Genomic DNA, 27,543 nt, shown 5'->3' on the forward strand with positions numbered 1-27,543 from the left:
ACTTCTCTCTTTGTATAGAAGACAACTTTATAATTCATATGACTAGATTACAAATAGCCCATTAAAAATTATATATGTATGTATATTAGAGAATATGAGAATTGACATAGCATAGTCGTATAGAGCATTAAAAAATATGAAAAAAGTTCACGCACTAAACGCAATAAGTTTTTCATTACATATTTTCAATTATTTTGGAAAAATGCATCTTATTCTTTTGTTAAGTTCTTTTAATAATTAATAATAGCTACGGACTATATTGGTGTAGGGTATAAGAAAAAACAACTATTTTTTAAAAAATATTGTTAATTAACGTTTCTCAGTTTACTTTTTTTCTTTTTTTATAAAATTTATTTAAAACATATAATATTAATAAATGAAAAAGAATCTACAAGAAGGAACATTTTCGTACTTTATCGTTTCTCTCAGAAGCATCAAATTTAACATACTGTGTCCTAAGTGAACGAGAATCTATAAGAAGGAACATTTGGTACTTTCTTCGAATATACTTTTTTTAATTTTTTATAATATTGAGCATAGAAACATGAAACTAAACCTACACCGTCCTGATTGAATGAGAATTTATAAGAAAGTAATTTTGGTACTTTTCTGCGTTCTTTAAATGGTACTTTTATAATTGTTCATACAAACAAGAACTAAAGGTCTTAAAGAACGATAACACTTATTTTACGTACGGAAAATAATATTAATATGTATCTTTTCTTTGAACATCGTGAATTGCAATACGGATTCTCATTACAATTGCCCAAGAGTATTCGCATACTGATCATTGTACCTAAATTGATTTTGTGTAGTATTTATTATTGATTATTGATAATTTGTTAAGTAAACAAAACATCATGACTGCAGATATAAGACGCAAGAGGGGAGGAGAACTCGAATATTTTTCTACTTCCCACTAAACGCTGTTTTGTGAAATGCAAACAATAATTTAGTGTGATTTCAGTATTTGAATATTTAAGTCGTTCGTTTTAAGCGCCGAACCACTACAACATGTCAATAGTATTTTTATTTTTGTCTATTTTTGTTATGACGTTATGGATTTATTTTTTATGGTCGAGGCGCAGATTCTACAAACTGTACTTGCAACTTAGAGGACCACTTGGACTGCCATTTATAGGTTTAGGATTGCAAATGATGAAACCAGAAGGTGAGTCATAATATATTTTAAACTATTTAAAATATGGGCATTTCCACCAAAAAGTAACGCATATTAATTGATAATATCTTAGGACCATTCCTTTTAATTGATCGCCTCTATATCCTATGCATAGAGCTATTAGAGGTCTATATAAAAAAATAAATAATTTAAAAATATATATTTTTCCCTAGATATAGGCGTAACGTGATGTGACAAAAGTAGACTTTTCGGTGGAAATGCCATAGACAGATTGTTTAACGATTAACAGATTGTATTGATGTTTTTTCTTTTTTGGAAACGATTCGTTAGGTTCTTTAGTGGGTAATAACTTTTTGAAATTTTTGCGAATATCAAAAATTCCATAGCAAGACCTTGTAGGACGTGAACAGATTTTAAGGAATATGATATTATTTTTTCGCGATCGTGAAAAAAGTTCCCGCACCAAAGGCGATGAAGTTTTGTATAAATATTACTTTTTCTAAATGAGAAAAAAAAAATATATTTTTGCCAACATTTTTGCATTTGTATTACATTGTCTTAAAGACAACGGTGTTCTTTAAACCTCTGTTATGGAGTTTCTAACAAATTGCTTTATTTAATTGTTTATATGAAAATTATTAAAAAAAAATTAGTAAAAATGACGAACAAAATCATTTTAGAAATTGCTTTTCACCGAGTTGAATTAAAAACAAGTAAGAATTTATAGTCGGGCATGGCCGACCATATGATACCTTACACCAGTGATTATGTTATAAATTTTGATTATTGTTTTTAATAATAAAGTGTTTAATTTAATTTTTAGCTTAATTCAGGAATATTTTAACAATTTGTTGACAAAAAAGAGATTTCTTAAAAGAAGGCTTATATGGGGCAGGGTATTAATATGACCCTACCCTTATAAATGTTTGTAGAGGGATTTACGTCTACATCAGTTATTTATGCAGAATATCATCGTGACATAAGTGTTTATAAGTGAATTTTGACCATCAAGTCATTTCCTGAAAGGGACTTTTTTGTGGGGGATAGGGTTAAATGAGGCCCGATCATTACGAAAATCAGCAGGTTCATTAAGACTTATATAAAACTAAGTTTTGTCGATTTTTGAAGTGATACAAGAACATTTAACATTATTATGAGCTCAGAAGCCCTATTCTGGGGTACGGTTGTATGTTGTCTATACGAAATAAGGGACCGATGTTAACCATTTTCAATAGACTTCGTCCTTAGTTCATCAAATTATCTTGAAAATTGCGACCTGTAGAGGGCGCAAAAGGTTTACATGGACACATAGACGGACATAACTAAATCAGAAAGTGATTCTGAGTCGATGGGTATACTTTAAGGTAGGTGTAGGACGAATATTTTTGGGTGTTACAAACATCAGCACAAACGCATAAATCCCTCCCCACTATAGTGGTGTAAGGTATATATAGCCTTTTACTATCAGGACAGTATTGGCTATAAGGTAGTGCTGTGGTATTTTGCCGCCCAAAAAAGTTATACCCCTATTCTTTAGTCATTTGATGTAACAGCTTTTTGTATATTAGGCCGTTTATTTTTTGTTTTTTGTTAGTTAAATCGATCATTTTGGTCGGCGGTGTCCAATTGATGCCATATGTACATCAAATTCAATGAAAAAGTCGATTTAGGTGACGATATATTATTATTTATTGTCTTTATAATTGTTAAAATAATATTTAATAATAATACTGTGTCTTATATAGGATTTCTCCAATATATGCAGCAAAAGGGGCAGCAATACAAAGCCCCATTTGTATCATGGATGGGAACCAAATGTTTCCTTTATGTTAATGATCCGGAAACAATTGAAACCATCTTTAATTCTGCCTGCTGTACGAACAAAGGAGACCTTTATCGTTTCATGGCAACTGCCATCGGAGATGGCTTGTTCACTTCCAGCTGTAAGTTAAAATTGAAACCTACAACAATACACTAACAATAAATGCAATAAGTAGGGATGTGTACTTAAAACCTCAAACACATACTATATTCAATTCACAATCGGTATTGTATGGTTGTATCATAGTAGTTGTATCATAGTATGTCGTAATTTTTATACCCTATACCACTATATTAGGGAGGAGGGTATTATGCGCTTGTGCACCCAAAAATATTGGACCTACACCTTAAAGTATACCAATCGGCTCGGAATAACTTTCGATTTAGCTATGTCCGTCTGTCTGTATGTTCGTCTGAGTCCATATATACCTTGTGCGCACACTACAGGTCGCAATTTTCAAGATAATTTGATGAAATTTGGAACATACTCTTGTTGTCCAAGGACGAAGCCTATAAAATGATTAAAATTGGTTCATTATTTCACCCATACAAATGTACCCCCGAATAGGGCTTTTAGGCTCATAAATATGTTATTGTATCTCTCAAATCAAATCGGCAAAACTTAATTTTATATAAGTCAAATGATACTGCCAATTTTCGTAATGATCGGAATTCATTTAACCATACAAAATCACCAGAAATTGTTAAAATGTTTCAGAATTAAGGTAAAAATCATAATTAATGCTTTATTATTAAAATATGTATATTCCACATTTTTAACATAACTGCTGTAGGGTATCATATTTGAGAATTTTTATGACATACAATGATACAACAGTACGACATCGATTGTGAATAGGTTTGTTTGGTATTGGTATAAAATGGGCATTATTAGTCCACGTTTTCGCATAGCCCCCATTAAAGTGTCCCCCCAAAAAACAGCTTTAACAGTCATAAATGTTTTAAAGGTACGAAATTTTATGAGAATCGGTCCAAACGAAATTTGCACTATTTTCAGCTCTATCGATCAAGAACTGCCGGACTTAGAGGGGGTCAAAGTTGGACATTTTGGTCATACAAAGGAGATCAGATAGTAATTTTTCATTCTTTTCAAAACAATTTTTTAAAATTTTTTTAAATATTTTTTTCAAAATGGGCCTTTTTTATATTATACAATTCTACAATGAAGAGCTTTATAGTTCCATAATGGGATGCGAGTGAACTATCATGATCTATCTATCAAAAAAAAAAATTTAACTCAAGAATAACATTTTTTCAATAATTTTCCCGTATTTTTTCAAATGGTCTTTTTTGTTGTATTTTTTTTTGCTCAAAAGAAAGCTTAGACCACTACCCACTGTAAAGCCCTTCAAGGAAATTGTATAAGCTTTCTTTTAAGCAAACAAATAAAAAAGGGCTCATTTTGAAAAAAATTATTTAAAAAAAAATTTTAAAATATTAAAATAATTTTTTTTTGGAAAGAATGAAGAAATAGCTATCTGAACTCCTTTGGACAATTATTGCTAAGATCAATAGGTGAAAAGTAACACTCATTTGAATAAAATCCTGTATGACCAAAATGTACAACCCCCCTGACTCCGGCAGTTATTGACCGATAGAGCTGTCTGGCCTACTATCCCATGGTACTAACCTTGGTGCAAATTTTCAAATCGGAAGACATCGATTTTTAAAGTTCTGTCACTTCACACGAAATTCCCCATATATAAACCAAAATCGGTCTACCAAATTTATGAGGATCGGTTCATAATTTACCCTACCCCCCATGTAAGGTCCCCTTAAGAAAATTACTATAACGCTCATTACTGTCTTAAAAATACTACTCGTATTCGAAATTCGACATAATCAACTTTGATAGGAACGTAAATCTTCCTACCGAACGCTAATTACTGGTATACAAAGTTTTATGGGAACCGAAATCTTTTTATCAAATTTTACGACTATCGGTCCTTAATTGATCTTACCGCCCATATATCTATATATGTATGTTCATGTTTTAAAAATTGGAAAAATGTTTTGTTTTTAAAAATTAATATTTTGCTAATTGAAAGATCTCATAAGCTTGACGTTAGCCCTATTCCAAATATCACCCTGATGTTTATAGCGGAACATTCCTTTTACGGCATACGGTTTGATGGTGGGTATATAAGATTCGGCATAGCCGAATATAACACTCTTATTTGTTATATTTGCGCAAAATCAAAAATTTTTAAGAATCGATAAAACTGAATTAAAATGCCTCGTATTTTGTTAATCTTTTAAAATAAGTAAATGTTTTGATACATTTCGGTATAATGTACCAAACGCATGTATGTCCAAAATTGCAAACCACTTTATGAACATTTAAAACTTTAAAAACGAAAAAAATGCTTTGAAAATTACCAGAGTTTTTTCATTCATTTCAAAACTGTACTCTTAGTTGAAAACTTACGGAGCCATTCTTTATAAACAAGAGTCACAAGACTTTGGACATTTAAAAAACCATACCATTTCATTAATACTTTTTGGTGCAAATAAAAACAAAAATTAAAATGAAACAAATGTAACCAAAATTTTTGCGTTTTTTTATTTTTTTTTAAGTCCATGTGCGAGCATTAATCAAATTAAATTAAAGCAACGGTATTTAATAGGTGTAATAATTTCTAAGGACAAACTTGCCAAAAATAGGCGTAAATTTTTTAAAAATGTGACATTTTTTAATATGACATTCATAGCTTTTTACGAATACAGTTGTAATACCGCATAAATTTAATTTCATTATAATTAACGAGTCAAATGCGCATTAAAAAATGTTTAAATGCGAACTTTTTATGACAATTTTAAAATATTTTCAAAATTTAATTTCTTTCTTTGTATTTTTAACCAAAGACGTGATGCAAAAATGTTGTAAATTTATGCAGTAAATTATGTTGATTCTTATAAAATTTCTTCTTATAAAATTTCACATATATAGCAAAATTACTATGAATTCATACATAATAATGACTAATTAAAATTATGTTTTCAAATGCGGCGAAGAAAAAAATTTGCAAAAATAAAAAATTATTAATATCTTACTTTAAATCGATACAAAAATATACGAGAAAGCTACTTCAAATGCCTATATTTTTCAAACCGACTGAGATATTAACCTAGTTCATTTTGCAATGCATTGAAAATCATCTCTAATTTTAGGACAATTTTTTATAATTTGTTTTATTTGCAAAATTTTGAGTTTGGAAAGAAATTGCAAAAAAAAATTAAATAATAATTAATAAAATTAAAAAATTAAATAATTAAAAAATTAAAAAATTTTTTTTTTTTTTTTTATTATCAGTGTATTTTCTGAAATATGAAATTTGCGATAACTATTTTAACATGCGCTGATAGTCCTTATAAATGTTTACTAATGGGTACTTATTTTATTTGAAAATAGCTTAACCCGTATTTTTGACGGTTTTTTAAATTTTATTATTTTAAACCGCTATAACTTTTTTACAATTAACAAAATAAAAACGACGTTTTAAAATTTTGTCGATTAAGCTATGTCCATCTGAGTGTCTGTAAGTTTGTTAAAAATCAATTTTCTGAAGACACCACATACATATTTATATTCGGGATATGAACAAAAATCCAACATAACCTCTGAAAATTTCATAAAAAATTTCGGTTTTTGATGCATGCTGAGACCAGTTATGCGAGGAGATTTTTTTCCGAAATCCCTACGCTTATGAGAAAAAATCCATTTTTTCCCTACACCCACTTTTTATTTTCCCTACATTTTTTCCTACACTAGTTTTTTCCATTTTTTCCAAGTTTATTTTATTTATAAAAATACAAAAATAACAAAAAAAAACTAAAATTTAATATAATTATTTTAAATAAGGTTTATTTTTGCGTTTACTTTTATACATTTTCAGAACATTAAATTATTTTTTTCAATCCTGAGTTACTGCATTAAGCCCCCGACTACTCTATCTATAAGGAGTCAGAATATATCGCTCTACAGGATTGGCATAATCCAAAAAAGTCGTTTCAAGAAAAATGGATATGAATATTTAATGACATTTAACTATTTTCTTTGATAACTTTTAAATAAATCAAGGGATTTTAAAAATCCAAATTCAGATAGTTGAGGTTAATATGTTTCTCATCTAAATTGAAATTCAATTTTTAGTTGTCTAATATTCACGAAAACGTGGGTTTTAGTTTTTACGTTTACAAAAAATCGATTTCACATCGAAAATAATAGACATATTAGAAATTTGATAAAACTATATGAAAGATTTTAGTATGTCGCATGTTTTGTAGACCTCAGTTCAAGAAACCCGAATTTTGGATTATGCCAGTCTTGTAGCGATATGTAGGTACACATATTGTAGAAATTACAAGCGGAATTTTTACTAACGTTACACTTAAAATTGATTTAATTTTTAATTTTAAAGTTTAATACATGAAATAGTATATTTTTAGTTGATAAAAAGCATGAAATTGAAAAAATCCCTACAACTTGACAATAGTAAAAAATCTTTCCCTTTTTCCCTACACGTGAAATTTTTGAAAAAAATCCCTACAAAAAGGGAAAAATCCCTACACTTGGCATCACTGGCTGAGACACAAATAACAAACAACAATACACAGAATAATACGGTACGAATGAACGTGTTGCTCATGTTAGGAACGTGAAATTAAGCATAAGTTCGTGAGCTGAACCAAATTTAAAAAGGTACTTTTGATTTTTTTTTTTTTAATTTTAGTTTTGTTTTGAAGCAATATATAAAATATGGGGTATCATTTGAAAGGGGTTTTAAATTTTCAAATTTTGTACAGCGTTAGACGCGGCTTCAAAAAACCTTTCAAATGATATTGTATATTTTGTTTAAGAAAAAACTGAAAAATTTTAAAAAATAACTACAAAGGGCCTTTATTTGTAACCAGTCCAGCTCACGAACGGCCATCAATAGACTCAAGATATTTTGGGAACCATCTTAAAACAAAACAAAGATTTTTTGAAGCTGGATTTTGAATAGAACATGAAAGTCGTATCCCCCTTAGGATATTTTCTTGAAAACTGTCCAGCTCACGAATGGACTACACTAAATCCAAAATATTTTGGGTAACATCATATGACATAACAACGAATATTTTAAGAAGGGTAACTCAAGCACCATTTTTGTGAGTCGGTCTAATATATGTTATTTTTAAGAATTTCGATCATTTTAAAGACTGTACTTACGTGACCTAATTGAGGACGCTAGACACATGGGATGCAACCTAAACTCGACAACATTTTGTCTTTACACATGTGATTTTGGTCAAATCCGACTAATGGTTTAGAAGTTACAGAATTATTGATTGCATTATGATTCTTTTTATTCTCACCCAGCACCGCGTTGGAACAAACACAGACGTCTTATAAATCCAGCCTTTAGTCGCCAAGTCATCCATACATTTTTGCCTATATTTAATCAAGAAGCCAACATTCTTTTAACTAAACTGATAATGGCTCAATGTCAACCATTGGAAATTTATGAAATTTTGAAAAGAAGCGTATTGGAGACTGCCTGCCGTAAGTTCAACGTAATTTATTTTATCTCACACTATTACATTTACCTTGCTTTGGCTTAAAAGTATTAGTCACTTTTAACTGCAGAACTTTTACTAATTCTAACACATGAAACTTCTTCGCAATGTCCATTTCCGAATTTTGACCCTTTGTTAAAAGAACAGAAATTAGTTTGAATTTTCTTGGTTTGTGCTCAAACTAAACAAAAACAATTAACAAATTATATATTTAACACGGTACAATAGATGTATGTATGTATGTATGTATGTATGTATGTATGTATGTATGTATGTATGTATGTATGTATGTATGTATGTATGTATGTATGTATGTATGTATGTATGTATGTATGTATGTATGTATGTATGTATGTATGTATGTATGTATGTATGTATGTATGTATGTATGTATGTATGTATGTATGTATGTATGTATGTATGTATGTATGTATGTATGTATGTATGTATGTATGTATGTATGTATGTATGTATGTATGTATGTATGTATGTATGTATGTATGTATGTATGTATGTATGTATGTATGTATGTATGTATGTACATATAACAGAGTTTTTATCTTTTTTCTTCGTATTCAACTTTTTTCAAAAATCGGATTTGATGGATGCCACTTAGAGACGACAATGGGCAAAAAAATGAACTTTCAAAACGATGGCTCAGCTGGAATTTTTGAATCATATAATGGGTAAGATAAATGGAAATGTATTAAAAAATTGGGGATTTCATGTCAAGTGACCCGATGCCTTCTGATCGAGATGAAATTTGCACCAATGTTAGTATTATTGCCAATTTAACTTATCATACAATGTTTGTCCTGTAGGAAAATTTGTTTTCCTACAGAGATGATTTTCCTCTGATAGGAAAATTTGTTTTAAATAGTTTAGCTAGTTATTTCCCTAATCTTTCGGAAAAAATTAATTTTATTTTTTTTTTCTTTTCCTATAAGAAATTTTTGGTTGTTTATTTGGATGCGAGTGGAATATGTATCAAAATAAATGTTTTGGAAAAAAGTTAAGAAAAAGAATTTTAGTCCAAAATTTTTTCCGAAAAATTGAAGAAATAGCTATCTAATTGGAACAATTTTTTCTACAAACAATAGGTAATAAGTTACATAGATAAGATGAAACAAAACAAAAAAAATTAAACTTTGACCCAACGTAATATTGAAAGTTCTTTACCGATCTTCTTAAAAAATTCGGTCTAAACTATTATCCAATATACTAATATTGGTGCAAATTTCATCCCGATCAGAAGACATCGGTTTCAAAAGTTGGTCGCTTGACATGAAATCCCCCACATGTATGTATGTACATCTACACATGTATGTATCTTTTACTGTATACATATAGATTATTTACTACAAAACTGACATAATGCAAAACTCGGGTTTTTTACTATAAAACATGCGTCATACTAAAGTCTTTCGTATAGATTTATCCAATTTCTAATAGGTTGTAATCGTAAAAACTTATCTCATGTTTTCACGAATATTAGATAAATAAAAATTTAATTTCAATTTAGAAGAGAAACAAAATAATCTCTACTATCTGAATCTCATAATAATCAAATTAATTGATTTGTTTAGAAGTTATTAAAAAAAATAGTAAAACGTCATTAAACCTTCAAAGACATTTTTCTCGATATGACTTTTTTCGGATTATACCATACTTGTAGTAAATGAGCGATATTTGGATATCAATTTTTTATGTTTAGTGCAGTTTTTTATTTATTATTAGCAAATCTTCAAAAAAATATGTTAATACATTTACAAAAAAAGAATTTCTATGTATGTATGTACATATATTTAGGTATAAAAATTAATTAGACAAAAATATTTTGGGAACCATCATAAAACAAAACAAATATTTTTTGAAGCTCAGGAACGGACAACACTAAACCCAAAATATTTTGGATAACATCATATTACATAACAGCGAATATTTTGAGGGGGTAACTCAAGCACCATTTTTTGTGAGTCGGTCTAGTGTTCACTGTACATTAGAGTGTCCCGAGGAACAGCCTTTTTAAGAATTTCATGTAGGAATACCTACACTTGACCTGATCTCAGTATAATTTGTAAAAAAATAAAGTATTTTCGATTATTTTGAAATGGGTCTCAAAAATTCTGTAATTTTGAGGTGATTAAGGGAAAAATAATTTTAAAATAATTTAGAGTATTTTTGGTCCATAAAATTATTTTAAGTTGGTTGAAAAGGCTTATTTTTCTCGCTTTTTATCGAAATAGGTGTCAAAATTGTCGTAATTTTTAGTTTATACAGAGAATTATTAAAAGTTGGTTGAAAAGGCTTATTTTTCTCGCTTTTTATCGAAATAGGTGTCAAAATTGTCGTAATTTTTAGTTTATACAGAGAATTATTAAAAAAATAGTTTGGCATTTGGTTTGGTCCATTTTAGAATTTTTTAGATTACTTTGAAATTAATATATCCCTTATAATACACTAAAAGTCGTTTTGCGGACCAGGAATAGTCTAAAAAAAGTGTAATTATTTTTCCCGCGATCGCTGGTAGGGAACTGAGGGCCTTTCCAAAAAAAATATTTTTTATTTTTCTCGTATTTAGTACATTAATACGCATCGTTTGAGAGGTATTCCTCCAAAAAAGTGGTCCACGGGACATCCTACTGTACATACATACACATGTACATATCGTTAGCTTAGTACGCAAAAAAACGATTAAAATAAGAATTATTTAGTCGTTTTTGCAACATATTTGTGAAAAGAAAATGTCTATAAGTTTGTTATTTGTCGATATTTTTTGGACACATATAATGCACATATTAATACAAAAAAATATAAATACTTAATGTCGTACTTTATTTCACGTATTGTTACTCAACTTTAGAATAACTGAGGTGTGTGTCAAAAGAATGTTATCACCATGGCTATATTCGGACACAGTATATCGATATTCATCGCTATTTAAGCGGCAGCGTCAATACATCAATATTCTGTATGAATTCGTCGAAAATGTAAGTTTTTTTATTTTTTAGCATTATTTAAGGTTGACATTTATTGTTCGTGTTTTCGATTTACAGCTTTTAGAAGTGAAACAAAACTCTAATACGTCACCTTCAACAGTAACGACAACGACTGCGGTTAAAAAAAGACCAATGTCGACCGGAATGAGAATGCACGATAATGAAAACAAGGTAAAAGCGAATCTTCAAAACTTTTACGAATGTGATAATGAGGAAGAAATTGGAAGAGTAAATAAATCAAAATCACGAGTTTTCGTTAAACAAGTTAAACAACATATTGAAGAAGGCCAACTAACATGGCAGGACGTTAGAGACGAAGCAAATGTAATCGTGGCTGCTGTAAGTATAAAATATTTTGCTTTCTGATCACGATCATTTAAAGCGAGTGTCATACTTATTCGGCTACACCAAGTATTATGTGCCCATCATCAAAACGTATACGTAAATAAATTTCAATGTTAAATATCTTTTGGACACTGTAACATTTATAAATATGGAAAAATTTTGATGAATTGAATTTATTTAATTGCATATGACTTAGTAAAGTAAAATTATGGTAATTGTTGTAATTTTATTCTTATGCTAGCTATACCCAGTGGGCTTTGCTACCCTAAAAGGAATATGTATAAATAAATACCAGATTTATTATATGTTACATATGAAAGATGTCAAGCAAATTATTGCAAGTTCGCCAGTTTCTATCTATCGCCAATTTCTATCTATCTATAAAAAATTTGAATAATATAAGAGTTTCCAAGATGCACGAAATTTTGTATTTAATTCATATATGTTGTGCCAAGCCACCCATTGAAAGTCCGCCCGTTATGCTCTAAATGTTCACATGAGTTTCAAAGTTCTCCATGTAGAATTTGAAGATTCTAGCTCCAATAGTTTCTCAGATATACGAATTTTTCTATTTGATTCATGTGGGGGCTTCAAGACCCCCCAGATGAAAGTCCGCTTTTTTTCCTCCAAAATGTTCAGATGAATATTTAAGTTCTTCGTGCGAAATTTTAAGAATTTAGTTCCATTAGTTTTCCAGATAAATGAATTTTTGTCTTTAATTAATATGGGAGGTGCCGCTCCCCTCATGGGTAGTCCGCCAATTTATTACCCAAAATGTTTAGATGGATGTTAAGTTTTTCGTGCAAAATTTGAAGATTCTAACTGTAATAGTTTCCAAGATAAAAGTATTTTTGAATTTAATTTATATGGGAGGTGCCACGCCCCCTAATGATAGTCCGCCTACTTTTTGTCCTAAATAATTATATTGACACTAAAGTTGCTCCGATAAAATTTGAGGACTCTAACTGTTATATTATATAAAATATACGTATTTAATATTTTCTTAATATAGGCGTGGCTCCTCCTTACCCAAAATGTTTAGATGAATGTTAAAGTTTTTCGTGCAAAATTTGAAGATTCTAACTGTCCGCCTTCCGAAATCCACAAATTTACAACCAAATATAAGAGTTGGTTAAATGGTAATAATATAAATGCAATGTAATTAGTAATTAGAATTAACTAAATTCATAAAAAGTTATAGAAAATTATAAATTTTAGCACATAAATTGCAATGGAATAGTGATAATTACATGAATTTATTACAATTATACTCAGATATGTGGCATTTCATTCACAAACAAATTTAATACGTTAATTTGTTCAAAATTTTTCTATAAATTTAATATATTTTAAAAGAAAATTTAGACGTAACCGACACCTTGCTGTTACAAAATTCATAAACAAAAAATAAATGTGTACTTACGTCTTTTTTCTTTTTCTTGTAAAGTTGAAACCATTGGATCTATAGCTACGAAATTTTCAGAGATGATGCTAATATACCTAAATTATCGATTTCTATAAAAAAACGAAAATCGAAAATCAAGTCGCTTACGTCCATTTTGCAAAAAGGGCTCGATATAAATTTCATTGTATAGTTTATATAATTGTTAAAACTAATTTAATAAAACATCTGTACAAATTTTAGCCATTTTATAAAGTTTTCTCATTGTTTTCCTATTAACAAAAATATTATATACAAAAAACCTTAAGAAAAACTCCTGCATAGTGTGTAAAGTACATTATGTAGAATTTGACTTTGTAAAATTTTTACTTCAAGAAGCTATTATTCTTATTCCCGTTAACTCCACCTCCGGTTATCGATTAACCTGTAGATATTCTGCGGATTTTGTATGAAAACTGTCAATTTAACCTTACGATAAAATATAACCAGACATTAAAATAATGGGGGTTAGACAGAGAAAGATAATTGAACAAAATTTTTTTCTATATTATTAATTAAGGTATATAAAATCGATTAGCATTAAATAAATTGTTTTTGTTTTCGTTAGTAGGGAATTTATTAGCAAAAAAAATTGTTAAGTCATGGTCAAAAATGAAAACATGAAAATTCAAACATTAATATTTTTGTTTATATAAGAATAAAATTATTAAAATAAGCATAAATTTACAGTCATATGCAATGAAAAATATTTAATTCATCAAAATCGGTTACAGGGTCCAAAAGAGATTTATGAACAATGACTTATTTCTGTGTATTTTAAACAAAATTTGTTGTTTAGGTAAAATTTTTCCCATAAAATACAAGAATATATAAAGTTCAGATAATAAAACATAAAATTTATAATGAAACTTAATTTTTGTCCGATAACTGACATATTATTTTATGCTTACCCGAGTATGTTGGGTTTTGATGTACGAGATAAAAGTAGAAAATCGGTCATAAATCGGTTTAAACAATATATATCGAAATAGTTTTTGAAAATTTTATAGAAAACATTACTTTGATATAGAACCAGTACTATTTACGTTACAAATATCAGCGCAAACCCAGGGTCGATATTGAGATATATCACTTCGAAATTGGTATGTTTTTCATTTTCGAAGTGATATATCTCAATATCTATATATCGAGTACGTGGGTAATGAGATAACGGTTAAACATAATTATGAGCTGAAAAGCCCTATTGGGGGGATCAGTTGTACGGGGCTAGGTGAAATAATAGACCGATGTTAACCATTTTCAATAGGATTTGTCCCTGGTACAATAAAATATCATGTACCAAATTTAATTGAACTATCTTCAAAATTGCGACCTATAGTTTGATTACAAGGTTTACAGATCGACTTAAATGTAGGTAAAGGACCAGTACTATTTATGTTAGAAACATGAGCGCACCACCACGCACCGCTTTTGCACCACCACTAAAGTGGTGTGTGGGTATAAAAAGTTTCGACTTCGTGGCAATGTTGGTCAGAATCGAAATTTTTTCGGCTGGTCTGATCGATATCAAATTTGACAAAAGCATAACCAAAAATATTTGAAAATTTACCAAACAAATGCAACTTCTAATAGTGAAATTATGTTGTATTTTAACGTTAAATGGAAGACTGTAAAGAACTGGCTAAAAGAAGCATATTGATGCAGTTTGTTTGGTATTGATTTCGATTTCGCCTAGCCCCCATATAAGGTGCCCTTCAGAAAAGGACTTTAACGCTCATAACTTACTAAAAGAAGCAGCTATAGCGATGAAATTCGACATAAGCATATTTTATAAGAACCTTAATATCATTGTAAAATTTTATAATGATCGGTCCATAATTAACCCTACCACATATAAGGTCCCCTTCAGAAAATGACTTTAACGCTCATAACTGGCTAAAAGTAGCAGCTATAGCGATGAAACTCGACATGAACATATAGAAACCTAAATCACTTTGTAAAACTTTATAAGGATCGGTCCATAATTGACCCTACCCCCCATATAAGGTCCCCTTCAGAAAATGACTTTAACGCTCATAACTGCCTTAAAGAAGCATCTATAGCGATGAAATTCGACATGAACATATTTTATAGGAACCTTAATATCATTGTAAAATTTTATAAGGATCGGTCCATAATTGACCCTATCCCCCATATAAGTTCCCCTTCAGAAAATGACTTTAACGCTCATAACTGTCTAAAAGGAGCATCTATAGCGATGAAATTCGACATGAACATATTTTATAGGAACCTAAATCGCTTTGTAAAATTTTATAAGGATCGGTTGATAATTGACCCTACCCCCATATAAGGCCTAAACTAAAATCGTTCTAGAAAATTTTACGAGAATCGGTCCATAATTGACCAAACCTCCCCTCCAAATAAGGTCTCTCTCAGAAAATGACTTTAACGCTTTTTACTACCTTAAAAATACAAGTACAGCGACGAAATTCAACAAAATCAAGTTTTGTTCTAGCCAAAATTTCTCTACCAATTTTAGGAGGATCAATCCATAATTGATCCTATCGATATGATGGTAAAATTATACATAGATTATTAGAAAATTGTTTTGATAATAACAAAAGCATCGATTCTTAAAATCAAAGTTTATTTATAAGAAAGCATTCCTTTTCGGCAATGATTTGATTTTGGGTACACAAGATTCGGCACAGCCGAATATAACACTCTTACTTGTTTTCTTTTTGCCCGATTTTTAGTCATGTTTTGGAAATTTTTTTAAATTAAAAATAAATTCTGCTAAATTTACGAGAATTTAAACTTTTTGCAAAGATGCTGACAAAATCGTTTTAAGATTGAACAAAAAATACACATTAAAAAAATAAAAATTTTAAATAAAATTGGAAACATTAAAGAAATAGCTTTCTAAAGTCATTTGGATAATTTTTGCTTGGAACAATAGGTGAAAAGTTACACTCATTTGAAAAAAAACCTGTATGACCAAAATGTCCAAATTTTACCCCCTCCAACTTCGGCAGTTTTTTACCGATAGAGGTGAAAATTTGTCTCTGGCCTGCTATATGGTAGCAACCTTGAGTCACTTGATACGGAATTTCCCATATACATTACGGTTTTAACTTTTATACAATTTTGGAAAATTTCAAATCGGTCCTATCCATTTCATATAGAGTATAAAAAGTACATTGAAAAAATATATAATTTTTTCCCGAGCATTAAAAACGTTTCCGCGGCAAATACTTTAAGGTTTATAATACGTATTTTTTAACTTAAAAAATTTTAAATGTTTTAATATAAAATCGAATTTTATATAAACAAGAGTTTTTTTGTTATTTATTTTTTTAGACATTTGAGACTACATCAACTGCATTGTATTTAGTTTGCTTATGCTTAGCAATGCATCCAGAATATCAAGATAAATTATACAATGAGCTTGTTGAAATTTTTCCCACTAACAATAGAAAAACACGAGCCCACAACTCGGGAAAAAAAGATTTACAAGAATCTCCAAACCAATTGCGCAATGGTGGATACGATGATCTCGTACTTACCGAAATTACATTAGAACATCTCGAGCGTATGACATATGCGGAAATGGTGATTAATGAAGCCATGCGTCTATTTGCTCCGGTGCCAATGGTATTGCGACAAGCTTCCTGTGATTTTCAATTAGGTAATGGCACTATTATACCCGAAGGAACACAAATTGGTATCGATATATTCAACATGCAACGAAGTGAACAAGTTTGGGGTGCCCATGCCACAACCTTCAATCCAGACAAACATTTTGCCACAACCCATAAACCACATCCATTCGCGTTCATACCATTCACTAAGGGATTACGTATGTGCATTGGTTACCGCTATGCTTTAATATTGATGAAAATAATGTTGGCAAAAATATTTCGCAATTTTCGCATACACACAGATGCAAAGATGTCCGATTTAATTATAAAGGGGACAATATCACTGAAATTGTGCCAATATCCACTATGTGAGCTCCAACAAAGGACATCTTAAAATTATGACAAAATGAATCAAACCAATACAGTAGTTTTCGCTTGTAGTCCACAACTACAGTTGCACAATTTTTGTGGACTATAAGCGAATTAGGATTATAACCGAATTTCTTTTTAAGCCACTTTATGGACTATAACTGAATCCTGATATAATACACATTTTGGACATTTCAATAAAACCACTTTTTTAAACAAAATAAAAGCTTATTGTAATAAAAAACAAAAAACTTAAATTATGAGATCCATTTTAAGGCCCGTATTGAGAAAGAAGAATGTAAAACAACATTTAAAATTTTATATGAAAAACAATAACAAAAACTGAGTAGTTTTCATTCAAAATTTTAAAAATTGTTTTCTTTTTTTTCTTTCTGATTTCGTGCATAGGTCTTTGGATGACAAATGCCCGTAATTTCAACAAATAGATATCTACTGTGCAAAATATCTAGCAGGTATCTATACCTCTTTAGTAAGTTGACATGTATTTCAAATCAGTACCTATGGATTAAAATTACCAAATATTTTTACACCAAGGGAAATTACGGGCATAAATCAAACACAAGATATATATCAATTTCTATATGAAATATAAATTGTTGAACATTTTTAAAAGAATTCTGTAATCTTAGATTGTTTCTTTTTTAAAGAATTTACAATAAATGATTCTATTTTTTCAAAAAATAAAATAAGGGTGGACTATATGAAATATTTTTTCTATACAATATTAGTTATGCATGCAAAGAAAATTTGGCCTTTAAACGAAAATGGATTATAGGCGAAATGGACTTAAGAACAAATAATTTGTATGAAATTCGAAAAAAACCTGCAAGTGAATAGGGTTGTTTTGGCTTACATCCGTTTTTGGCCTTTAAGTGGAATGGACCATAAGCAAAAAGTACTGTAACACCAATACAACCAAATAAGCAACATAATGAATTAAAACCAATAAACCCTACAAACATTTGTTCATAGAAGATATCAATGCAATGTTGCAATCTTATCATTTGGTAGAAAATCATAGAAGCAATATTTTCTTGTTTTTTTGATATCGTATAAAAGGTTTATAAAACAAATTTTCCATGCTAAATTTAATATGTACAATAATTTGATAACAAAAAATATTATTTAATTAATATTTGTTATTAATCTAATAAATAATTTTCATTACCAAACACTTGTATTTCATCACCTGAAATGAAAACAACAAAAAAAAAAATTTAAATCGACTTTTTGATTGAAAATAGTTAACTGCATCAAAATTCATATTGTTTAGAATATCCTTATAATATCACAGAGTTCGTATTAAACAATAATACCCTATTTACACTGCAACGAATTCTAGCAGATTTGATTTGAAATCTTTCATAAAATCTGGGACGTTTATACTTCACACTGGTAGCAATTAAATAGAAAAGAGCGACAAAAATAGTAAAATTTTCGACCAGTTCCCGTAGCCCCATTTGGTTAAAACTTAGTACACATAAAGATACCTGAAGACAATGCATTGTTATGTTCGAATAATCGAAAAAAACGTTCGAAAATTCAGAGTTTTAAACCACTGTTGCACAAATATATTGAAATTTGGATTATGTGTATATCATCTGATAACACTGAAATAGTTAACGAATTATATAATACATAAAAGCTTGTCATAAAAGCCACTTTTTAAATAAATTTCTTTGTTTGAATAAATAAAAATTACTTTATTGAAAAAAGGAGTTTTTTTAAAAACAAAATTTAAAAAAAATTAAAACAATTTTTTTGGAAACAATGAAGAACTCCTTTGGACAATTTTTGATAGGACCAAGAAGTGAAAAGTTACACTCATTTGAATAAAACCCTGTATGACCAAAACCAACCAAATGCAAAAAATACCTTTTGAAGAATAAAAAGTACCAAAAGTTCCCTTTTATAGGTTCTCACTTAATCTGAGCTCTACATAGTTAATTTCATGCTTCTAGGTTCATGTTTCCGGTTCACACAAGAAAACTTTTTTTGTCAAAATTTTCATTGTGTGTGAGAAAAAGAGAACGAAATGTCAACCATCTCTTTCTACCACACACAAAATCAAAAGTTAGTTTGTTCTTATTCTACCCAAAACAAAATACAACCATTATCAGCTGCCGACGCGTCAAAAGTTGCTGAACTTTTCGCGGCAGACGCGTTACAAACTGCACTATGTAACTTGTTAAATGAAAATACACTGTTTCAACTTTTTATGACAGAAGCCTATAACGCGTTGCCGCGTACAACGCGAAAAGTTCAGCATCTTTTGACGATGATATAATAAGAATAAACTAAAATTAAATAAATTTCACTAACAATGAAAGAAAAATATGAATAAAATAAACAAAAACTTAAAATTTTGATTTTAAAAACATTAAGGGCGATTCCTTGAGTACTCAGTTGCAAAAGTGTAAACAGCTGATGCAAAAAATTAGTACAATTTTTATAAAAATAAACATTAAAATGTTTTATTTATTGATAAATATAAATTATGGCGACTTTAAAATACAATTTTTTTGCTTTTAATTTAAGTTTTCGTTAATTTTCATAATGCACTTACAATTGTCTTCTTATTTTTTATAAAACAATCATTGGTTTGATAGCAAAGAGTGACGTTTTCTGTTGTTTTGTATGGCAACACTGCGAAGTTTAAATTTCTACTCAAGAACATCAAAGGGGATTATCCAGGATGCACTACTTATTACATCATGGGATTAGATTACATTTATTTTTAGATTAACTAATCTGATTATTAATTGTCATTTAATTCCCAACTCAAAAACGTAAAACGCGTTGACGCCGCAATGCGTGTTGTGTACTTTCACCTTAAAAATAGCAAACGCACAATTGGCAATTTTTTTTATATGGAGTTTGACAAACGTACGGTTCAAGACTGTAAGAAGTCTATGTATAAAAAATTGTAAACAATGACCAGCTGGGCTAATGGGGTCACTTTGTATTCAGTACACCCTGCTCTGTGTGAACCGGGACAAACTGATGAGTGGCAGAGCTCTACGCCGACAAATATTAACGACGGTAAGCCGGCGGCGGCTTAAAATCGACTGTAAGCCGTCTAAGTTTTATGCTGAGATTTTTAATACCCCGTTAACATGATGCAATTATTCGTCATTCACGCTCTCATTCATCATTCAACCCCCAATTACAAACTGAATGACATGATTAGCCATACAAAATTTCAGCTGTACGTAATTTAGTTTGAATTACGTTAGAATGAATGTCCTCATTCATTCGAAATTCTAATTTTTATCGGGTATTTATCATAATTTCCAACGAATATTTTAAATATTTATATATGTTGTATGATGCTATTATTGGTATCAAATGAAAGCTGTGAATCTGTACATTCTACCTATATTATTTATTTGACTCACTTAGACAAAAAATCGAAAAAGAAATTAAATTTCAAAATGGTCTCATTTTCGATACAAAAAATGTTAAATACCTTTTTTGACTAATTTTCTTTAAGTTTCCATTTATTTTTTAATCCTGATGAATTGAAATAAAAAATATTATTTTGGTGCAGAGTTTCTCAGCTTCATTTGATATTAATACCAAATTTTGTATATAAATTTGGAATTCAATAAGAGCTGATTATGAAAAACTGGATACACAGAGTTAATAGAACGATTTTTTCATGTGTGAAAATGACTGTTGCACGGTGTTATTATTGTACCAATTTTATTTAGAAAACTGTATGTATGTATATCTGTTAAAATATTTTTTGTAGAGGATATAGGTATGAAAACAGCAGATAACTATCCATTCATAATTCAATTAGAGATCTTTTCAATTCCTTATATTTCAGTTATAAGCAGTAATATATGTGCAATTTCGTGTCAAGTGACCCAAATTTAAAAATCAATGTCTTCCGAATTGCATGAAATTTGCACCAAGGTTAGTACTGTTGGAGTACTATCAAGAACTGCCGGACTAAGAGTGGTTCAAAGTTGGACATTTTGGTTATACAGGTTTTTATTCACTTGAGTGTAAATTTCACCTATTGATCTTAGCAAAAATTGTCCAAAGGAGTTCTGAAAGATATTTCTTCATTGTTTCCAAGAAATTTTTTAATTTTTTTTGACCAAAATGTCCAACTTTGACCTCCTTTAAGTCCGGCAGTTCTTGACCAATAGAGCTAAAAATTTCTGGCCTACTATCCAATAGTACTAACCTTGGTGCAAATTTCATCGAAATGGATTTTTTGAGTTGGGTAACTTGACATGAAATTTCCCATATATATGAATGCGATTTCAATTTCGATAAAAATAAGTCTGCATTTTTTTCTTTTTTTTTTAAAATTGAGTTATATTTAAAAGAATTTGTTAATTCTTCAAACTCATTCACTTTGATTTAATTCCTATAAGTAATTTTTAAAGTTTTGGATATAGTTGAATGAATTTCACGAAGGTGAAATAGTTCTCGTGAGCTTAAAAATAAATCTCATGAAAATGAGTTGCAGAACAAGAGAAATAAATAAAAAAAAACAAAAAATTTTTACTCAGGTAGACAATTTCGATTTTTATATCATTTGTTTTCAAAATCTCACTTTATAATCTCTCAGATTCCGTTTTTAATTTAAAATCGCTGAAAATTTAAAAATAACTGAAAACTTAGCCGGCTTACAGTCGATTTGAAGAGGCCGCCGACATTTTTAGTCTCATCCGCCGTTAATATTTGTCAGCTCTGGGCTCATAGTGAGGTTAAGTAAAAATGTATGTTATTTATAAAAAACGTCAAAATATTGTTGATAGTCAATTTCATGTATTTTGTTTATGAAAAAAGTGCTTTATATTAAATCTATTGCAATTAAATAAGGTATAAATCAATACTAAAATAATATTTTCCAAATATCATGTGCAAAAAAGAAAATTATCAAAAAAGATTAAGAATTTATTGTTTGATATTGTGATTTTCACTAGTTTTTTCAAGGTTCTAATAATTTTTATGCATTAATTTGTCATCGTTGCCTATACTATTTTATCAATCTGATCTGGTATCACTGTCTCATTTTCTAATAATCTTTTAGCTTCGTGGTTGTGTTTATTCTTATTTCTGCAGTTTTTTTATAATAGAACAGAAATTGCAAATACAAATAAAATCGGATTAAATTTAAAAAATATATTTGAAATCAATCATTGATTAAAAAAAATTTCAAAGATAGTATTCTTCGTTAAAGGTTGTGAGAGCCCATAAGAGCCGAGTAAAACGTAAAAATTTATATATGCACGATTATACGCACAAACATCCATACATAAGTGGAGCGAAATTTAATAAATCTTCCATTGTAAATAAATAAATAAAAAAACAACAAAGGAAACATTTCATCAGTAAAATCAAAATTGTGTCAACGTGTTAATTATTTTCAGTGCTCAATTAAACAATATAAAAACCTGATATTAAATAAAGTGAAAAAGACCCAAAGATATACAACCACCAAAAAATAAGGTAATAACTACATACAATGCGAATACGGGTGATAATGGCCAAAAGTAAAAATAATATAGGTACACAAAAAAATGAAAAATGAATAAGTTCGTATTTTACCATGATTTTTAAAATCAATGCTAACAAAACAAACACAATACAAAAATGTTTTTTTGTTCATATAGAATTTGTACATAATAAATATACATATTTATGTTTAATAACAAAGTATAAATATTATTATATACCTACTTTGTTTTTTATCTTATTGTCGATTTATTGTAATGCCAATTTTGCGGGCGTTTTCCAAAACATCTATATTGATCAATTTGCAAATACCTAAAAAGACTCCTTAATTTTTTGTGAATATTTTTTGCCATTTCTGTAATATTTAAGTAATATTTGTTTATACATAGTAAGTATGTACATTCATCCATATTGTATGTATATACATATATACGTATAAACATTAGACCTACTTTGTATTTACCTTCATACCTGTATGTTTTATAATAATTCCGAAATTTTTTATGATATAAACAATGTTGATTGCAACTAAAAAAACTGACTTTTAGTTTACAACTACATTTCATTTGTACCTACTATGTAGGTAGGTACTTATCAGAAATTTAAGAGAGTAAAAAATAGTTTTCCTGGGTCTCTATTAGATTTTTGGATGATGACAAGCCTTGCTTAATCCACATGCAGGTGCCCCTGGATATTTCTACAAATACCTAGCTATTTTTTGTTTTCGAAATTAATTATTTAAATTAAATTCTAAATACCTCAATAATTACCCAATTCCTTATTTAAGAATCTTTTTGGGAAATCACCTAGATATCCACATTAATATCCATATATGTAGGTACATATAGTGACGTGAAATGCAAAAGTGTGTAACAACCAAAAAATTGAAAATAGACTTTCTGATTGGAAATGAAACATTGCATCAAAATACATGTATACATATAGTGACCTGAAATGCAAAAGTGCGTAACAACCAAAAAATTTAAAATCGACTTTCTGATTGGAAATGGTACACTGCATCAAAATACATGTTGCAAATTTTTGGAGCAATACTGTCAAAAACACCGACTTTATTATCATGGAGTTCAAAAGGGCGTAACAACAAATTAGACACCCGCCAGAAAGCAACATATACATGTGTTGGGCACACTTATGTACATACATATATTCGAACATTATTATTGATGTTAGGATAGAATACATGAAAGAGAATGTATTTTTTTAACAATAGTTTTTATTTTATTTAATTTTTTGTCTCCTGTAAAATTTTGAAAAGTGTTATTACGCCCTTTTACATTTCAGGTCATATGGTAATAGAATTCAGTATAAATCTAACAAATCAGTAAATCGTGGCAGTATCGATTCACAGGGCCGCCTTCTGAAATTCACAAATTAACATCAAAATATAATTATTGGTTAATTGGTAGTAATTACCAGGGCAAGAAAATGTATGCAAATGCATGTTTGCAGTCAGTAACTAAAAATAACTTTTAAGTAGTTTTCTTTTCGAATCAAATAATTTGCCTTTAAAATGCATATATTTTACATATTTTTACATTTGTATAGCATATTTAGCAAATTTTTTACATATTTTTAAAATTAAAAAAATTGTAAACAGTAAAGAAATGTCTATCTAAACTCCTTTGGACGATTTTTCCAGGGCCAATAGGTGAAAAGTTACACTCATTTGAAAAAAAACCTGTATGACCAAAATGTCCAACTTTGATCCTCTCTAACTCCGGCAGTACTTGACCGATAAAGTTCTTGACCTACGTGTCTGGCCTATTATCCAATAGTACTGGTGCAAATTTCATTCAAATCGATTTTTTTGTCAAAAACTTCTAAATATCTATAAAAATTTACTTAAATATGATAAAAGAAAAATTAGTGTTAATAAATAAATTTCCCAAGGAAATATTTTTTGGTGCATATTTTCCACATTTTTAGTACATTTTAGCACCATTTTATAGTGCATGTTATAAGCGCATATTTTTAATTTTTTAGTGCATGAAAATCCTTGCCTTGGTAATTACAATGGAATGTATTTAGTAATTCGTATCTATGTATAACTTAGATTCATAAAAGGAAATAAAAGGAAATAATTTCTGCATATAAATTACAATGGCATAAATATAACTACATATATAATTACATTATACTCAGACATTTAGCATTTAATTTACAAACAAACAAAACATTTAGATTCTCTAAATAAATATATTGGTAAATTATAACAAAGGTCGATTAAATATTAATTTGAAGACTTTAATTTTTACAATATTAGTCTATATTTTTAATATATCGCTTATTTACTACAAGACTGGCATAATTCAAATTTGGGACTGAGGGCTACAGAACGTGCTTAAAGTCTTTCATATAGTTTTATCAAATTTCAAATATGTCTATTATTTTCTGTGTAGCGTTTTGTTGTTAACGTAAAAACAAAAACTTTTATTATTTGCTTTTGTTATTAATAACATTGTAATTTTACTTACTTACTCAACTTTTGAAATCACAAATTTGTCTTTTACTGTATTTAAGTAGATATTTATAGCTAGATATTTTTAACATAAGTTTTTGACAACAAATATATAGGTTCTTGATGACAGAGCTATCGCTTTATGTACTCTAATACCAATTTAACGAAACTACGATATCGATAATAGCAATATGTAATTATAAAGGCTAAGGATCATCTTTAGATGGTATATATTGAATTTCTGAAAGTGGGAAGGCTTACTAGCTCCATTCAAACAACGAACCTGTGCATATTAAAACAAGATAATATAGTCGGGTATGGCCGACCATATGATACCCTACAACAATTAGAAGTTTATTTAAAATAGGATTTAATTTAAATATTATCGCATTTATGTAAAATTTTGCTTTATTTCCGTTATATTGAAACATTTTTATACCCTACACCACTTTAGTGGGGAGGGTATATTGGATTTGTGCTGATGTTTGTAACATATAAAAATATTCGTCCTAGACCCACCTTAAAGTATACCAATCGGCTTAGAATCGTTTTCTGAGTCGATTAAGCTATGTCCGTCCGTCTGGCTGGCTGGCTGGCTGTCCATGTAAACCTTGTGCGCAAGCTACAGGTCGCAATTTTCAAGATAATTGGATGAAATTTGGCACGCACGTTTTATTTGACCCAAGGACGAAGCCTATTGAAAATGGTTAAAATCGGTCCATTATTTCACCTAGCCCCCATAGAACAGAACCGCCCGAAAAGGGCTTCTGAGCTCATAATTATGTTAAATATACAGATATATCGATAAAATACGGCACAACTAAGTTTTATAGAAGTCTTGATAACCCTGCCAAATTTCATAAAGATCGGGCCCCATTTGACCCTAGCTCCCATACAAAGTCCCCTTCAGAAAATTACTTGAATGTCCCAAATTAACTTATAAACACAAATATCGCGATGAAATTCAGCACAATAAAATATTATGTAAATATAAATATATTCACAAAATTTTATCGGGCTTGGTCCATATTTGCCCCTAGCCCCCATATAAAGCCTCTTTCAGAAAATTAGTTTTTCATCCATAAATTGCTTAAATGTATCGGAACAAGAGAATATTGAAGATAAATGCGATATTATGAAAAATAAATCACATTTAATATTCATAACTGGTGTAGGGTATCATATGGTCGGCCACGCCCGACTATACTTTCTTACTTGTTTTGTTTGTTTGTTTGACTTTAAAGTTACTTAACTGTGTTCCAGTTAAGATTTATTTGGCCTGTTGTAAAAACATAACGCCACGATAAGTACTGCTAGTAATACTAGCAAAAGTTACAAATTTGAGTTTTCTTTGGTTCTCCACCATAATCAAAATTAAAAACCTAGGTTAAGTTAACACGATTGCACATGGTCAATATGCACCTCAAGAAAAAACTGTAACTCGGTACAGTTATCTGACGTCACACATTGGCCAATGCGGTTTGAAACGCAAAACTCTCGAAGGCAGAGCAAAAAAGTCGGCCTGATTACCCTTAAGCGATAATGGCAACGACGCACGACGGTCTTCCTCCACCCAGAGCTGAATTACGAATGAACAATTTTTTTTAGAAAAAGATTTTCTGTAAGAGGTTATATACACTGTCGGCCAACACATATTAGATAAAAATTACATTTTACATATTTATGGAATAAAACAATTATTTTCTCTTTTATAAAGAAAAATTACATATTTATAAAGAAGTTGAACTCTAAATTTTATAATGGCAACACTGTTTTATTATATTTATAAATTTAACCATATGGAACAGGAACAGGATATGATATGGAAGTAAAAAATACATTCGACAAAACATATTGGAACTTAAACTTGTCATGAAATTGGTTAAAAATCCTATATTTTCGATTACTTTAGTGGGTGTTATTGGTATCAATTTATCTTTCGTTTTACGATTTATATGGTCAATGTCATGTTCCATCTAACCCTTTCAGGGTCAAAAATAATTTATGTCGAGAAAAAAACTTGAAAATTATATTTAAGATAATTTGAGTTGAAAAAATAATATTTTTTGAGTTTCCCTAGTGAGATATGGAAGGTCAAAGTTAAATGTCGAATATATTCGACATTCGAAAAACAGTCACCAAAAAGTACCACCAATTGTTTTGTGAAATGTCTTCTTACACTTACATACAGTGTCTCTCATAAGTATTCGAATTTATGTAAACTATGAAAAGAAACCAAATTTAATAATATATTTTGTGTGGAAAAT

The 27,543-nt window shown here is 29.3% G+C and overlaps 2 protein-coding genes across 6 annotated transcripts in view; both read left to right on the forward strand.

Annotated features, from left to right (window-relative positions):
- Window positions 1-961: 961 nt before the first annotated feature.
- LOC119606840 (probable cytochrome P450 313b1) lies at window positions 962-17,519 on the forward strand. Of its 2 annotated transcripts, XM_037960484.1 has the most exons (7): window positions 962-1,171; window positions 2,887-3,084; window positions 8,346-8,528; window positions 9,159-9,228; window positions 11,406-11,532; window positions 11,599-11,880; window positions 16,649-17,519. In XM_037960484.1, the coding sequence occupies exons 1-7, from the start codon at window positions 1,015-1,017 to the stop codon at window positions 17,321-17,323; spliced, it is 1,692 nt and encodes a 563-aa protein (XP_037816412.1). In that variant the 5' UTR covers window positions 962-1,014; the 3' UTR covers window positions 17,324-17,519. The 2 variants fall into 2 exon arrangements, with proteins under 2 accessions (XP_037816412.1, XP_037816413.1); XM_037960485.1 differs by lacking the exon at window positions 2,887-3,084.
- Window positions 17,520-22,050: 4,531 nt separating this feature from the next.
- LOC119606835 (furin-like protease 1) overlaps window positions 22,051-27,543 on the forward strand; it is a 96,831-nt gene continuing 91,338 nt past the window's right edge. The window contains exons 1-2 of one of the 4 annotated variants that reach the window (XM_037960475.1): window positions 22,143-22,161; window positions 22,373-22,791. The gene's annotated coding sequence lies outside the window, so the exon portion shown is untranslated. Of the gene's footprint in view, window positions 22,162-22,274; window positions 22,792-27,543 lie in introns of those variants that run through there. The other 3 variants (XM_037960477.1, XM_037960478.1, XM_037960476.1) reach the window with 3 other exon arrangements.

This window comes from Lucilia sericata, unplaced genomic scaffold (genome assembly GCF_015586225.1).
Source record: "Lucilia sericata isolate MDLA Ls3-8-SP2 unplaced genomic scaffold, ASM1558622v1 Contig000627F_arrow, whole genome shotgun sequence".
In the NCBI taxonomy this organism is placed as follows: Eukaryota; Metazoa; Arthropoda; class Insecta; order Diptera; family Calliphoridae; genus Lucilia; species Lucilia sericata.

What these genes read in the sequence shown, in the direction of transcription:
- LOC119606840 (XM_037960484.1), top strand. Translation starts at nt 1,015, where the DNA reads ATGTCAATAGTATTTTTATTTTTGTCTATTTTTGTTATGACGTTATGG. An exon ending in CGTATTGGAGACTGCCTGCC is followed by an intron (nt 8,529 to 9,158) that starts GTAAGTTCAACG and finishes GATGCCACTTAG; the next exon opens with AGACGACAATGGGCAAAAAA. An exon ending in TGTATGAATTCGTCGAAAAT is followed by an intron (nt 11,533 to 11,598) that starts GTAAGTTTTTTT and finishes TTCGATTTACAG; the next exon opens with CTTTTAGAAGTGAAACAAAA.